Source organism: Ostrea edulis, chromosome 2 (assembly GCF_947568905.1).
Source record: "Ostrea edulis chromosome 2, xbOstEdul1.1, whole genome shotgun sequence".
Lineage (NCBI taxonomy): Eukaryota > Metazoa > Mollusca > Bivalvia > Ostreida > Ostreidae > Ostrea > Ostrea edulis.
The window spans coordinates 2,952,935-2,969,054 of record NC_079165.1 but is presented as its reverse complement, the minus strand read 5'-3'; the positions used below and the strand labels follow the sequence as shown (position 1 = coordinate 2,969,054).

Genomic DNA, 16,120 nt, shown 5'->3' with positions numbered 1-16,120 from the left:
ATACTTTTAAAATTTTTAAATGTTGACATGATATCACGTGGTAGATAACAGAATATTCATTTAAATATGCATAATAAATCAAATATTCCCGTCATATAGTCTACCAAATGATCTTTCTATACAATGATCTACAAGAAATAGTATTCGTCTAATATAGTTTCAAAAACTCACCTATTAACAGACTAAAAATAATCCTCGTGTACTTACCTAAGAGTCCATTGAAACAGCCAAAGAAATCAACAATGACGTTATCATCAGCAGCCAATGAAAAGTTCTCTACTTAATCGCATGCGCCGACCAATGAAATCCATCTTTACATGTAGAGTGTGTGGTTGTGTGGGGCAGTCAAAAACGATTCAGTTGGCGTTAGGTAACAGGCCAACACACAGTGTGTGACAGATTGCCGTTGTAGTGAGGTAATAACGAAATTTCGTAGGTAGTATCAGGACTAAATTTGGGAGCGACGTGCGAGGTATACATACCGAGGTTACGGGAAAAATACCTCGGTTGGTTCTACATACCTCAGTAGGTGGGTGTGTAAGTCTACGAGTTACCTCGTAATGTAGGTAAAACTAACACACACACACACACACACACACACACACACACACACACACACACATATATATATATATATATATATATATATATATAAGCAGTACCTGCTGTCCCATCAGACATTTAGTTGTTCAGAGTTTTAATGAAAGATTCTCTCGTTTCCCCGTATTTTCTCAATTTTATACGTCATTCGTAGATGATTCGTATTATGGTACATGTATGACGCAGTGCGTCTGTCCGACCTTGTGAGTAACAAACAGTATTGATAAGGCTAAAATCATCAAACTTGGTACATATGAAGAAAAAAACCCCAACATAATCGTTTGTCAAGGTCGTGGATCAAAGTTAATAAACTAATGAGCAACTCTATAGGCAGAAAGAGAGCTACATGTATATATATAGGAGAAACGGTAGTAATAAAACTAAGATGAGCGAAACGGTAGTAATAAAACTAGATACTGTAATCAAGATTAGAGGAAGAAGTCTAATGTTTATCAAAGTTCATGGATAATTCTATAAGCAGAAAACAAGATAGGTGGTAGTGTTTATTTGTGCCTTTCTGTTGCCTACAATGTATGTTCATTTGCCAGCACCTTATGAGAAAGATAAGACTTGGGTAATCAAACCTAATGCACACGCTCCCTATGAAGGCAGTAAGGTGCTTGTTATATGTCAAGGTCAGTATCATTGATAAACATAACGAGAAACAGTGCTATTAAGGTTGGGATCATCAAACTTGGGCAAGTTAGTTACGCCTGTAAATGTAGTTTGTGTGGTTTGTTTAGAAGTTTGCTTTAATAAAAAAAAATGCTTGAGATTTTGTTGTGAATGTTTATGAAAATTATATGATTTAATCTTTTGCACGTTCATTTGTCTTTGCTCTGTCTTACTTTTTCACATTGCTATAGGTTCTGTTGTTGTATTGAAAGTCTTACATGTAATAAATGCCAATTTGTTATTTTCATTATTGTCCGATTCAATGATGCACGCTAAGCTCACTAGAACTCTACGTCAGAGTGCAAGTAACACTGCTACAAACCGCATCAAATACGATCTGACCTTGTGCATAGTCTGATTAACATCATACGGCGGGTGTGACCGGTCGACAGGGGATGCTTACTCCTCCCAGGCGCCTGATCCCACCTCAGTTATGTTCACTCCTTCTAGGCATCTGAAATTCTTGCCTCAAAAACCTGAAACCACCGTACATGTACAGCTCGTTTCTATAAATCTGCCTACATACAGATTTCTATTGATTACTAGGAGTTTTTAACTGCTCTGATTTTAATTCACTCCTTTCATTATTCGCGATATATAGCGGTGTTGAGAAAAATCCAAATGCATTTGGTACGTTTTTTTTTAGCGGTATTTCATTGCTTAACGTAAAGCTCACACAAACTTGTACAGTACTATATATTATCACCCAGGGTTGAAAATCCTATCGGACAACTGGGGGATTTTTCCTCCTACCAAAATCCCATAATTTTTCTCCTAGATAAAAAAAAATCTAAAATACGATAGATAATCCTCAAACAGTAGATTAATCCTAAGCAAAATGTGTTAGAATTAAAAAAAATTAAATCGATAGAATAAGAGATCTCTTCTCTGAAACGTTAGATAGTCATTCTGTAAAGAGTTCGTAGAATTGCTTAGTTTAAAACGACACTGCGTGTGTCTATTTTCCTTAATATTCGGAAGTTGAATAATTAATGAGGCCGATGGATAAGTACTTCCTCCTTGTCAAAACATTTCATGTGTTCCACGTGTATGACCAATTCTGGCAAATTCTCAAAGATTTACCAACATGATAGTGATTTTAAAATGCATGCAGCTACCCACTCATCTTCGCAAGCCAAGTGTCCGATTCGCGTACTCTCATCTACCCCTTGGCAGATTTAGTCAAGTTTCTAAGCTTTCAAAATATCGCGCTTTGACTTTCCTGGGCATCCAATCAGATCGCGCCATACATACACTTTCGGTTTGAGTAATGGCGACCTCCATGTCTAGCCCGTGTTGTCGCCTCTGCCATGGAATTTTGCCCAAAAAACAAAGACGAACGATCTTTGGAGAAAGCTTTGGCGTGTATGATCAACTGCTAGAAATAATAGATCAGATTCCTCACCCAAATGACGAAAAAGGGAATTACATCTGCGGTATGTGTTGGAATAAACTAAACAGATTGGGTAAAATCGAATACGACATAAAAAGAAAGTTAGAAAAGTTAAAATCTGAAAGGCATGACTTGATACGCGATTTACGCTTGAAGCACAAGGGCGATATAAGCGTACAGCAAGTATGTACACCTAAATCCAAAAAACATTTAATTGTTCACTCTCCAACACCGAGGAAAGTAAAACAGCTGTTCACTGAATCCAAGTCCACTCAGCTGACGGATACTCCAACATCATCATCGAATCCTGTGGTCGACGACAAAGACAGGAAGAAAGTGAACATTCAGCTTTTCTCTCCCAGTAAAATCAAGGTATGATTTATTATACATTGTCATAAATAGATTGATATTTTGTGTAAACATATACACAGGACAAAACAGATTTTGAAACCTGACACTAAATTTCATATTTTTTATAGTCTATTTGCATTTCACTGCAGCTTTTGACAGTTGTCATGATTTTTAAGAAATGCTAAGCCAATAGATTTGGTTTTAAAGAACTATATCTTTTCAATATTGTATGGAAGTAGTGGATATAACCTTTTATCCAACATACAATTAAAAAAATTTATATGTATGGTTGGGGCGGTATGGTTATGTATTCAAAAGTCTCAGAATTTCATCGGATACAAATCAAATTTCTTGTGAAAATATATATGCTGATTCTAGTTATAGTCGCTTAAGTAATGAGGATTATTAATGATTCGCTAACAGGTTGTATACAGAGGTCCAAAAGAAAAGCTGAAATCCAAAGTTATCCCTGCTGGAGATTCACAGAACATCATTAGATGTATTTCAAGGGGTGAATCCCACCAGAAAACATCCAAAGTAATCTACAATTCCACTTTACAAGACAATATCCATAACTGTGTGATCAAAGATCTCAGAAAGGAACTGAACAAGCTTTCATCTACCAAGACTATGTCATGTCTTAGAAAGACATCAAGTGACAAGTTAGCCACGATTAACTTCGAGTCATGGGATTTGGAGCTACAGTTACATTCCCCATTATTGTATAAGATAATATCTGGTTTCTCCAATCCCCATAATCATGTTGCAGTGGCAGTGATCGCTGCTGTTATCCAAAAGAATCGAGTTATGCACATGTCTGCCTTTCATCATGCAGTAACTCAAGTTTTGGATAATGGTGGAGCAACGGATGAGGTAATTATGCAAAATTTAATACATCATTGTCACACGTGACGTACACAAACCTGTGTGTGCTTGTGAATAATTTAGAGGTACAATGGTGAAGATTATTAAGCCATTTAACTGAAACTAAAGAAAATTGTAATTGTTCACTTCATTGCATTTAGAAAACTATTACATACATATCAATATAATGCATTCATGGTGTTGTTTGGTCTTGAATAAAACATTGCTCTATTATGTGAAGAACATAAATTAATTTTGTTTTGTAGTGCATAAATCTTCTCAACAAGTTGGGTCTTTGTTTGTCACCATCTGCTGCGGCAAAGAAGAAGTCTGATTTGATAGCAAGGCAAACTGACCACATACAACGACTGATGATTTCAGAAAAGAAAGCCCTCGAAGAAAATACAGGTGAGGATTGCGTGCCGTCTGGAAGCATTGGAGATAATTTCGACATTATGAAAAGTCCATCTCATATGAGCAAAGAGAAGCAGCGACAAAGTTGGCATTGGTTTTTAATGGTTGGTTTGCAGAGAAGGGTTTTAAACCCTAACTTAAGTACAGATGCCCCTGTTACATCCATATCAGAAGCTGAGAACAGCATATTCATTCCAAGTATTGAAGATTGCAGGTCCCTAGAAAATAATTTTGTTCACCATATTATGAAGGTGTTGGTGAAATATTTTCCCTGCTTTCAAAAATATGGTGCATATATTCCCAAGTGTATTGAACATTCTCACATGCAAGAATTATTCAAGAAATCTGACTTTGTGATAATAGATCTACTTGACAAAAGTGAAAATAAAAATGAAGATATGATCAGTATCTTGGAGCATATTCATGAGAATTATGTCCCACATACAGCCGAGGAACACTCACATGTCATCCGAAAGAAAGTATTTGGGGGGGGGATGTTCTTACAAATGAAAGAGCATATTCTGCACAGTTAGCTATGTTAAATGGAGCTACAGATTTTGAGCAGATAGTAGGTGTCATACATAGGCCAGAAGGACTGCATAGAATGATGAATCTATGTCTGGTAACAAATTAACTCCCTGTTGACGTTCAATTTGAAGTTACAGTTCAAGGTTTCAAATATGTCAGGTAGACATATTTTTTTACAAGTTTTGTTTTACCATTGTATAGTGTCTTCTGGAGCTTTTAGTCCTTAAAAATTTATTGTTTTTTTTAAAAAACTAAATAGGAGATTTTTCTCAGCATTTGGGTGGGGGTGGTATTTTAGTATATTGCTTGGTTCTGAATGATTCAATTATGGCCATGTGACCTTTATCTTAACCAGAACAGTCAGTAAGGTCATATTGGTTTTGAGGCACATCTGTATTATGTGAATTCATTTTCAGTTATTTCGTGATCCTTTGGGACTAGGTTGGGGCCAAAAATCAGAGGTTAAAAATTTTTATGGGAAGAAATATTGATTAAAATTCTTTTAAAATTACAACTGCTTGCCAACGACAGGGCCAAGGTCACTCAAGTGAGTGATGTGGCCCCTTGTCCATTAATACAGTATAGCTACAGAGGACAAATGGTTTTATTGTTTGCTGTGGGACATGCTTACTTCTCAGCGCATAAACTAATATTTCAGTTTGAATTCACTTATATAATTTTATTGCATGATGTAGATGTTACAATCTAATTAGAATTAGCTGATTTGAATTTTAAATCTGCTACTGCTTTGGTAGCAGATTCTAAGCAGCTATTTAGATTTTAATTAGATTGTAGATGTTCAATTTTATTGTTTTTATTGCATGTTGTATTACATTTGATTTTAGTTTTAATATAGTTAGGTTGTTTACTAGAATAACATGCATTGAATAAAATGCTGCATGTTCTCTTCTCAGATGTACTGTTAATGACCAACAACATTAATTTTTAAATTATGCCATTTAAATGATATTGATAATTATGTATTTTTGGATATTTAGATTATCGATTGTAAAATTCAGAATTATACATGTATTCGAATGAAGACAATGAAATGTTTTTTATGAATAACCAACATTTTCAATTGTTTAATGCAGATTCTCTACCAGCAGTTTTACAAGGCTTCATCTACCAATGACCGGGGAACTCTTTCCCAGCTGAGAAACATTGTTCATCGAGTTGATGTTAAAGGAGCAGAAAGAGTTATCGAAAGTTACAGGTATGAAAAAATCTATGTTGAGGCATTCATCCCTTTCTGCATTTTCGCAAACCAATCAGACACTTGGCTTGTGAAGATGCCCTTTCTGGTCAAATATTTCAAGTATTTATAGTATTTAATAATATATAATAGTATAAATTTATAGTATTTATACTACAACAGTATTTAAAAATTTTGTAAGAGTGCTGGTTTTTGAGGGGTTTCTGATTTGATATATTATGGATTTGATATATTATGGCTTAACCTATGCTGTGTATTTCCTTGATTGCTGTTTCAAACTATTTACAAAATAATAACTATGTACCCTGTGTATGTTTTAGAGCACACTCTGCTTTCATTGATGATTGCTTAGATGCTTTCATTGTTGGTGCCTGTATGCATCACTTGAAAATGGAGAGCATTGAATGTGAACCACAGTCCAAACAGATTCTCTTTGAGGCCATCTCATCAGAGGATAAGATGCAGTTCATTGCTAACATCGCATCAGAAATACAGAAAAAGTACATCAATCTGGAAAACGGTATGCTGCTCATTTTAATCTACAAACAAGGTCCACAGGCCTTGTTTATCATCTGAATATTTGTTAAAAGTATCACAGGACTATAAAATCTGGAAAAAATTCTAGTTCTGGATACTCTTATTCAAGAACAGTATAAAACAAGATATATTCTTTAAACTTAAATGTCCCTGAAAGTGCCTAAACTTATGAAAGACTACATTTACATAATATAAAATAGGTAACATTAACACAATATGACTGATTTCGAACCATCTACCTCTACCCCAGCGATTATGAAATTTACAACTTTGGTAGAGGCCTCCCTGCTCTACATGAATATGCATTTAGTTTTTGTTAGCTCACCTGACCTGATAACTCAAGTGAGCTTTTCTGATCACCCGTTGTCCTATACGCTTTTTACATTCTCGACTTCTTCTCCACAACCACTTGGCCAATTTCAACCAAACTTGGCAAAAAGCATCCTTGGATCAAGGGCTTTCAAGTTTGTTGAAATGAAGGGTCATGCCCCCTCCAAAGGAAAGATAATCACAAAAATAGGGTGGGGTCATTTGAAAAATCTTCTCAAGAACCATTGGGCCAGAAGAGCTTAAACAGTAACTTACATGAAAGCTTCCCGACATAGTGCAAATTCAAGTTTGTTAAAAGCATGGCCCCTGGGGGTAGGTTGGGACCACGATAGGGGATAGAAGTTTTACATGCAAATATATAGGGAAAATATTTAAAAAGAACCACTGGGCCAGAAAAGTTTATATGAAAGTGTCTTGAGATAGTGCAAAATCGTGTTTGTTACCCCCCCCCCTCTCCTGAAATTCACAATTTATGTCCACCTTGTACCAAAAATGCTTCATACCAAATTTGAAAAAAATTGGATTAGTAGTTATCAAGAAGTTGAAAATGTTAAGATTATTAACACACAATGACAGATGCAGACCAATTGCAATATGTGACTCGGCCACTCAGGTGACCTAAAAATGTTCTGGGTGACAAAGGTGATTTAAATTTGCATCTATTTCATTTTAGTTACTCTGAAAAGAGATCACTCTATTTCAGCTACATTACTAAGTTCCTCTTCAACTCGTTTTAATTGTCCCTTGTGGAATGTGTAAATAATAAGTTCATGCGAAAATTCTCCATCCCTGACTGCCCTACCCATCTGTTGAACAAAAGTGTCCATTTCTCTTGGGAGGCCATAATGAATAATATTATGTACTTTGTAGAAATTTACACCCATGCCTGCCGAATTGGTACATATCAAAATTCTAATTTTTCCATCTTTTGTCATATCTGACCTAATGTATTCTTTTCTGCCTTCTACTGTTTTGCTATGAAACATTTCATAATGTTCACTTTTTCCTATCCTTTTTCTAAATATTGCATAAATTTTAGACACATCACTTATTGATTCTGAAAATATTATATGTCTTGGAAGTGTTTCCTTTTTCTTTTCAAATTCATTCAACAACCAACCCATTACATCTTCAATTTCACTGTTGTTAGGGACACACATTGAGGATATTTTAATGTTTTTCCTATCGGGAGACTCTGATATGATCACAGTTTCAGATGTCCTGAAGCAAAGACTTCTCGTGATTTTGCGACGCTGTGCAGGACCTGATGTTGCGGTTAAGGCAGCTATAGGGACGTCTGGGCAAATTGCTCTCAACTCTCCTATTTGACTGAAATGTTCCCTAAAGGCCTTATGGTGATCATTTCCTTCACTCCTAAATTAAAAAAAAAATACAGTTAAGTATATTTAAAATGTGTCCTTGCTATGTCTCACTTAACTCTCTCAGATTATCAAGCCCCAAGACCATAAACTTGAATCAAAATTTTCATTATATTTCAAGATTTATCTTGCACAAATGTTTGTAACACTGCAGGTTTATAGGGGGATCAAATGCAAGCATATACTGAAAATATTATTTGTTTATGAAAATTATTTCAAAAGGTAGCTGGATTTGAAATTTAGACTTAAGAATATATTCTCCGTTTATGGTCTTGACTTGAGGCCTGGTATATATGATGCAGGTAGATTGGAATAGTAAACAATGACTCATTTAAGGGTGAGATTTTGAAAATATAGTTACACCTGTGTTTTAACAAAACATTTACTATCATGTTGGTGGGGAGGGGTGTCATAAACAAGCTTGATTACCATTGAACAACTGTGTGGGCCTCGTCCACGACGATGACTTTAATTTTCTCTCTTAATTTGGATACCATATCCCTCCACTTCTTCTCGCCAACCAGTGCCTCCGGACTGCCAAAAATAAACTGAAATCCCCCTTCCTGTAACACATCATCGTCGTCTGGGTCCTTTCCAATATATGTACAAGTGAAACCTAGCTTGCAGAGTCTTTCCGTTTGTTCTTTCATTATGGAAACAAGGGCTGTCACAACTATGACACAAGCGTCATGACAAATGACGGGAATGCTTTCGTAAATCATAGATTTCCCGCTACCCGTCTTCAATCCTACGAATACATCCTTTCCATTACAAACCGCTTTGATCCCATTTACTTGATTTCCCCTCAAACACTCTATGCTAAACCTGTCTTCAATCTGTTTTCTCTTTTCATCCGTCAACTCCATTTTGTAAACATACACATGTACCAGAATTTATAACGCGTTATCTGATTGGTTAGTATTTGGTTCCCTCAAGAACGATAACTCGCTCGATCCATTAGATGGCAGTTCAGTCGCGACTAAATCTGCCAAGGGGTAGATGAGAGTAAGCGAATCGGACACTTGGCTTGCGAAGATGCTACCCACTGGTCCTTCGAGTATCGCTGCTCTGATAAGGCGAGATCCGGTACATGTACATGTATCTAGTTTGTACACTCTTATGATAAAATTTCGGGATATCTATTACATCAATTTGAATGATTAACTTCAGTGAATTCTCAGGTGCTATACTCCTGGGACCAGATGTACGATATCAACATTTACATAAACAACACGCAAGCCTAAAAGTAATCGTTACATACATGTAGCATGCTAAAACTTTAAAAAAAATATGGCATGTTAACCCCCTTCCCCACAATCACGCACTTTAACGCATATACCTTTGCCCCACAATCACGCACTTTAACGCATATACCTTTGCCCCACAATCACGCACTTTAACGCACTTTCAATGCGCATTTGTTTTTACTGCGTTTTATCGTTGATACAGCGAAAAGTGTTTTTTTTTAATATCTTGGGTTGTAAGACAAAATAGTGATAAAATGAGCGATTTACCAGATTTATTTGACAGTAGTAAAGAGATAGATTAGGGGATACACTACTGCAACGCAGCTCCAAATTGTTTACTGCATAACGGGAAAAATCTAACGCGGTATTGCAGAAGAATTATTCATGTTTGGTTTTATTATTTGATTTGATTATTTCAATTTATTATATATCTATAGGTTTATGAATATTACTGATCATCAGGAAGATGGTTATTTTATTTTAAAGAAGCATCAGAAAGAGGGGTGGGGGGGGGGGGTTAAAAACCCATCACAAATTACATCATCGATTTCGTGGTATGCATAAGTTATATATATCAAACAAAGTATAAAAAATGGGGGGAAATATTTTCTAAAAGACATATGTATATGTATTCTCCTGTGAGGTTAACGCAACAACATTCTTATTTTAAATGAGAGAGGAAATGTGTGTACATTTTCAATTTGGTCATTTGTAGTGTTGATAAAGAGACCCTAGTCAAACCCGTGCCTTTCAAAACTCGAACGCACAGATTACGCAACCTTAAAAAAATCATACTACATAAAAAAAATTACCGAAACAAATGAAGTCAGTAATGGACACGAAATATTAACATTTTATTAGATTTTAAATGAAATGATTGGCAAAATGAAGTATATATGTAAGGGACGAGATTTAAAGATCGGTGTCAGATAAAAATCTAAATTCAAATAGTGAGGGGGAGGGGGGGGATGAAAACTTCCGCAAGTTTCTGTCATCCGACATCGATTAGATATTAGTGGAAAGAGAAAAAAACCCAACAACAACAAAACAAAAACAAAAAAAACAAGTGACTTAAAAACCACATGATAATATTACATTTTAATTAACATTTTAAAATAGTTTAAATGTACACTTTCTTTTGTGAATAAACAGTGGAAAAGGTATACTCGTTTGTCATTACCTGTTAATCGATTACTTTCAACAGTCGTCATATTTAGTTTTTTTTGGGGGGGGGGGGGGTCTTGATAAAAACTATGTGAATTTAGTTTTTTGTCAGACATTGAACTTTTGATCTCGCTCCAAAATCTTTCTTTTTGTTTATCATTATTTTTCGCAATTCATTGATTTATCGTAGGCTTGGATCTTTGCAATTTTTATTTCATTTCTAAAAGTTTTTACTTTGCAATAAATGAAAGATGAATCACAGAATAAGTAACAATTCTTAATATAAGGGGGTGGGGGGGGGGGGGGGGGGGTGCGCCTTCAATTTGGCCAAGTTTCAGGTAGAATTTGCAGATAAACCATGCCGCTTCGAACTGACAATTCCTCGTAAAACCCGTGCATTTCAAAACTCCGATTGAACACGCGTGAAGACAGGAAGTATTACGTAACCATAAAACAACACGGGTTACAAAACACAAGCTTTCGACGTTTTAATTGTATGTATAAAATGAAAATTAAATTTCATTAATTTATTAAATTTTATTGAAGACTGGTCGAGTTTTTGTTAAGATCTATGCATTTATTATTTTATTTTTTTTTTAAAAAGTTGAAGATTCAATAAAAAAGAAATATATTTTTAAGGAAAAGACTCCAGCCCATCAATTTTAATCCCAATAAAATGTATTTGCCAATCTGGCCACATGTAGTGTATCGAACGCTCGTGTAAGTATTAACTTTACTACCTACATGTATTTAACATTGTTTAACATAACTCAACACCTAAGTACATAGCATACAGCCAGCCATGTACGCTGGAGGACGTGCACATGTGAGTGAAAATACACAATACCGTTCCTATAAATATACTAGTACAATTGCATTTAATAAGTGCGGTCCTTTGTGAACACCAGAATCGGCCAGGAAAAACCTAGAAATAAAACGATAATAATCGTGAACATTTTTAGGAAGCCTGTATCCGATGCCATTGCTCCATGGTGCAGGGAGAGCGTGACGGACCTCACACTTTACAAATATATAAAATGCTAGATAAAAACTAAAAATAGCAAAAGTTGTCTTATCTGCATGAACGCCGGCTAGAAAGTGACCAGCCTAACAAAACCCGCTTAATCCCCGTGACAGTATACTACCCCCTATTGGTCAATATTATAATGGACCAAGACAACTATATCAAAACACGCTACTATAACGTGAATACATCATTTTCCCGCATTTACGAGCGAACCGCGGGATGATATAATTATCAAGACTCAAGCACACTGGTAGACGGAAAATATTGCGCAATCATACATAGATACACTGTAACAAGGCAAATACATATATGTAAATATTCTACCATTTAATTAAGATACAATTACCAGTAAAATGCGCATTTTTCAGCGCATAAAATGATTTGCGAAATGAATGGTGTCAAAATAAACACGAGAGTCAAATATCTAAAGACTGGGTTTTAGTTTAGATTTATGTAATCATTACTTTTAACCAATTCTAAGAGTGGGTACACTAGCTAGCTGATATGTATGTTAAATGTAGAGAGACAATATTCTTGCTTATAATATTCAGTGTTTCACTGGATCAGTTGTTAAGAACAATGTGCACATGTAAGTATTTATCAAATAATCATTAGACCAGAAATTTTATATTTTCTTTTATCACATTATGACTGTTTGACATGGGCCGTTTCATCCAATTTCTAGAATAGAAGGAAAATAAGTGTAGTTTTAAATTCATTTTAATAGAATTACAAATGCTGTGATAAGTTACGATATGTTCGTATTTCTGTTCAAACCAATCATTTTTTTCGAGACATTAACATGTTTGACATACACACACTATCTAATTAATCGCAGTCGGGTGGAGATTAAGGCAGTTTTAGTTGATGAACTCTCCTCCCCTTTTCCACGAATTTGGACTTGAAGTTCGGACAACCTCCCCTATTTTTATTTCCTTGCCAATGATTTTAGACAAGACATCTTCGCCCCCCCCCCCCTCCATTTTTATGTTGTTGAAAAGACGATGCTACGTGCCTGAAGAGGAGGTATTTAGACAGCATGACACTTAGGCCTCGCACTGACACAGCTCCTTATCGGAACATGCAGGACACCGCCAAAACAATTGAAAGGTGTCTATAGTGCATTTTTGTAATTTCTGTTCTACAGCACACCCCTCCCCCAATAAACGTAGGGTGCGGCATATGGATGCGTAATATACAGCAGTGCTTTGCTTTTTTTCACATCTTGTTTTGAACATTGAATAACATTGAAGAGAATTTTTCAACTATAAAGGAGAATTCTTATTTACAAAACATGATGTAGTATATTCGTTTATTTTTATTAAGTAAACTTTGAATCAGTCGTCAGTATAAATGAATATGTTAAACCTTGTCTAAAACTGAATTTACTACGTTTTTTCTTTAAAATCAAATAATATACAGAACATATCGAAGGGAAAAAACCCATTGGAAATGTAGATATATTGATATGATTTTTAAAAATACTAGTAGATAAGCAAATATTCATTCGTGGTATTTCTTTGTTAAACAAACATACATGTTCAAGTATTAATAAAATAAAAATAATTAGAAAAACAAAGCGAATTTTGGATAATATATCTTTTCAAAAGAAAATTTTTTATCCGATAATTATCGTAATTTTTCACTTGCTTTCACTCCCGATTTGACAGTCTTAAAGTATCAGCTTTTATCAGAACTATCCGCGATAAACTAACAGAATATATAATAATGGAAAACGCTATGAAGAAATGTGTTAAAAAATCCGAATTTTCACAAATCAACTCCAAAGCGCTGTGGGGAAAAGGATAACGTCATCATTCAGCGGCGAAAGCAAATGCTACTGTTACGTCATAGGCGGCGTGATAGGCAAAGAGTTAAATGCCTGCAATACATGCAATCTTCTGAATATTTTACGAAATTCACAAGATGATGTGAAACAGTATTAAGCTTATCCAGAATTAATTCATATATATATATATATATATATATATATATATATATATATATAAAGTAGCAGTTTTTTTGAAATTCTGTACAGTGTAATTAAAAATTTTGTCATTTTAAAAATGTTTATGCAGTTTTAATATATCGTTCAACGAACATATGCGACTTTAATATGTCGATATTTACTTCTATTTACGTATGTCTGGCATCTTTAGAAAGGTGGCAACATATACGATTGATTAAACACTATATTGAGTGGAAATTGATAGGTTGTTTTCCTATTTTGAACAGTGCGATGTCACATGAGGGTAGAGTTACTTAATAACAAAAATTCAACAAATGCCATATAGATTATGTTCTTCTACTATGTGACGTTTTGGCGCCATTTCATTTGTATATTTAAATCGAGTGTGTTGCCCCCATTTAACTTCGATAGGTATCTAAATCACTAGAAAATTATTCAAGTATCATTGACAAATCTAACTGGTTATGTGAATATAGAATTATTATGACTATCACGAGAAAAATCCCAGGATTGCACGAGTTTTCAAATTGAAGCTGTGTAAATAAACAAAACGTCACTAATCTTAACTTCCTTCTTGTATTATACCAATTTACTTAATAATTCAAGTAATTTTTTTCTTGACAAAACGTTTTGCATACATGCACCTAATTTTTAGGCATTACTGTGTGAAGAATTTAGAATATACAGCGAGTCAAATTGGATAGATATTTAAAGATTTGAAAAACAAATAGCGGAATTCAGTTATAAGTGTAATATATTATGTACTTATGCATATCTTAGCAAATAGAACAAAGATGTAAAGAATGAATGTACGCATTGCAAACAAGTTGAGACTATACAACATTTGATTTACGAGTGTGATAATGTTTTGAATATATGGAACACTGTTAGCATTTATATCTCCTTCAAAGTTCAATGGAAACACATAGTTGTTGGATTTTTTCTAAAAACAAAATGATAAAACCAAATCCTTAAATTTACTTATTACTTATGTAGCCTATAGAATATACAAGCATAAAATGTTATGTAGATTAGAAACAACTTCTATGTATAATCATGATAAAAATCAATCTGTTTTTATTCAACAGTATTGTAGAATGTAAACGCAAAAGTTGATTTAATTCAAACAATATTCTATTCACTAATAATTAAATGAGATTTAGAAGCAGGCATAGCTTATTTCATCCCTCTCCCTACATCAAGGTCACAATGAATCAAACGCATGTACATGTGCAAAAGTTGAGCATACATCTTTCGAAAATCTTTTTTGTTTAAAATATGATGTAACTTGACTACTGTGAAGAGACCAATCTTCCAGTAGGTCAATCTTAAAGATATGAACTGAATTTGCCGTAGTGGTACATCCTTCTTGAGACTTCATGTTATACATAATCTAATTGAAATCAAATCTTCTCTAACCTTTACACTGGGGAAGTGTAACGGTTGGAGAACATTTGATTTTAATTAGATTTATGTTTTACATATACTCTTTTAGTTTCATTATATGGTATTTTATCCTTTAAGACTGTCTACACTGTTTTTATCATCTTTAAATATCTATTATTATAATATTATAGGGTCAACTTACTACTACATTGTTTATACATTATTCCTTAAGCAATTTCTATATTATTCTACTGTTGCTATATCAACATCAACGTTGTATATGATATTTGTATGACTTTGAAAAAACACTTGTAACAAATATTTGATATATATTATGATACATATAGTAATATTATGTATTCATATATGAATCATGCAAGGTGAATATAACGAATAGTAATCAATTTCATAACTCCTACAAGCAATACAAAATTGAAAATAGATAGTTAGGCAAACACGGACCCCTGGACACAACAGAGGTGGGCCCAGGTCCCTAGGAGGAGTAAGCCTCCCCTGTTAAATCATATATATACATGTATATATGCCGTACATAGAACATGATAATGCTAATAAAATACATTCAAAACAATGGGTCCCTGGCATTGGTGAGGAGGATGCGGGAATATCCGAGGATATTTTATCCCAGCTAACACTGTATGCTTTCAAATAAATGATGAAATTTCAACAAAAACAATTGATCGATAAAAGTGTGTCATCTTCTACTTTATTTTTGTTGAGATTACTAAGCCAAGCGTACTTTGTTTTCTGCTTACAAATACATTTTATCACAACTGTTTTTCTTCAAAACTCGTGAAAATTCAAATTTAGTCCTAAAGATTGAGAATAGCGATACTCTATGTAAATTATTAGGTGGTAAATATAGACACTAAGAAGACCATGGATCTATCATCCCGAGATATAAAGAGCGATAAGAGAGAATATCAAAGCCGGCAGTGATACATGTACTTCCTGGTCAACAATGATATTTATAACACTCTGTCAGCGTGAGCCGTGAAGTTGTGTGAGAAAAGTAATATCAA

The 16,120-nt window shown here is 34.4% G+C and overlaps 2 protein-coding genes across 2 annotated transcripts; one reads left to right on the top strand and one right to left on the bottom strand.

The window, feature by feature from the left end:
- The first annotated feature begins 2,559 nt into the window (after nucleotides 1-2,559).
- LOC125676255 (uncharacterized) lies at nucleotides 2,560-6,634 on the top strand. Its single transcript, XM_056157297.1, has 5 exons — nucleotides 2,560-3,040; nucleotides 3,443-3,892; nucleotides 4,150-4,291; nucleotides 5,920-6,041; nucleotides 6,362-6,634. Exons 1-4 carry the CDS (start codon nucleotides 2,714-2,716, stop codon nucleotides 5,958-5,960), a joined length of 960 nt encoding a protein of 319 aa, XP_056013272.1. The 5' UTR covers nucleotides 2,560-2,713; the 3' UTR covers nucleotides 5,961-6,041; nucleotides 6,362-6,634.
- Nucleotides 6,635-7,597: 963 nt separating this feature from the next.
- On the bottom strand, nucleotides 7,598-9,319 carry LOC125677510 (ATP-dependent DNA helicase RecQ-like). The gene is made up of 2 exons (XM_056156631.1): nucleotides 8,717-9,319; nucleotides 7,598-8,282 (listed from the first exon to the last, which is right to left on the bottom strand). The coding sequence occupies exons 1-2, from the start codon at nucleotides 9,151-9,153 to the stop codon at nucleotides 7,598-7,600; spliced, it is 1,122 nt and encodes a 373-aa protein (XP_056012606.1). The 5' UTR covers nucleotides 9,154-9,319.
- Between the last annotated feature and the right edge of the window lie 6,801 nt (nucleotides 9,320-16,120).

What these genes read in the sequence shown, in the direction of transcription:
- LOC125676255 (XM_056157297.1), top strand. Translation starts at nt 2,714, where the DNA reads ATGTGTTGGAATAAACTAAACAGATTGGGTAAAATCGAATACGACATA. An exon ending in TCTCTCCCAGTAAAATCAAG is followed by an intron (nt 3,041 to 3,442) that starts GTATGATTTATT and finishes ATTCGCTAACAG; the next exon opens with GTTGTATACAGAGGTCCAAA. An exon ending in ATGGTGGAGCAACGGATGAG is followed by an intron (nt 3,893 to 4,149) that starts GTAATTATGCAA and finishes TTTGTTTTGTAG; the next exon opens with TGCATAAATCTTCTCAACAA.
- LOC125677510 (XM_056156631.1), bottom strand. Translation starts at nt 9,153, where the DNA reads ATGGAGTTGACGGATGAAAAGAGAAAACAGATTGAAGACAGGTTTAGC. An exon ending in GCCCACACAGTTGTTCAATG is followed by an intron (nt 8,283 to 8,716) that starts GTAATCAAGCTT and finishes TTTTTAATTTAG; the next exon opens with GAGTGAAGGAAATGATCACC.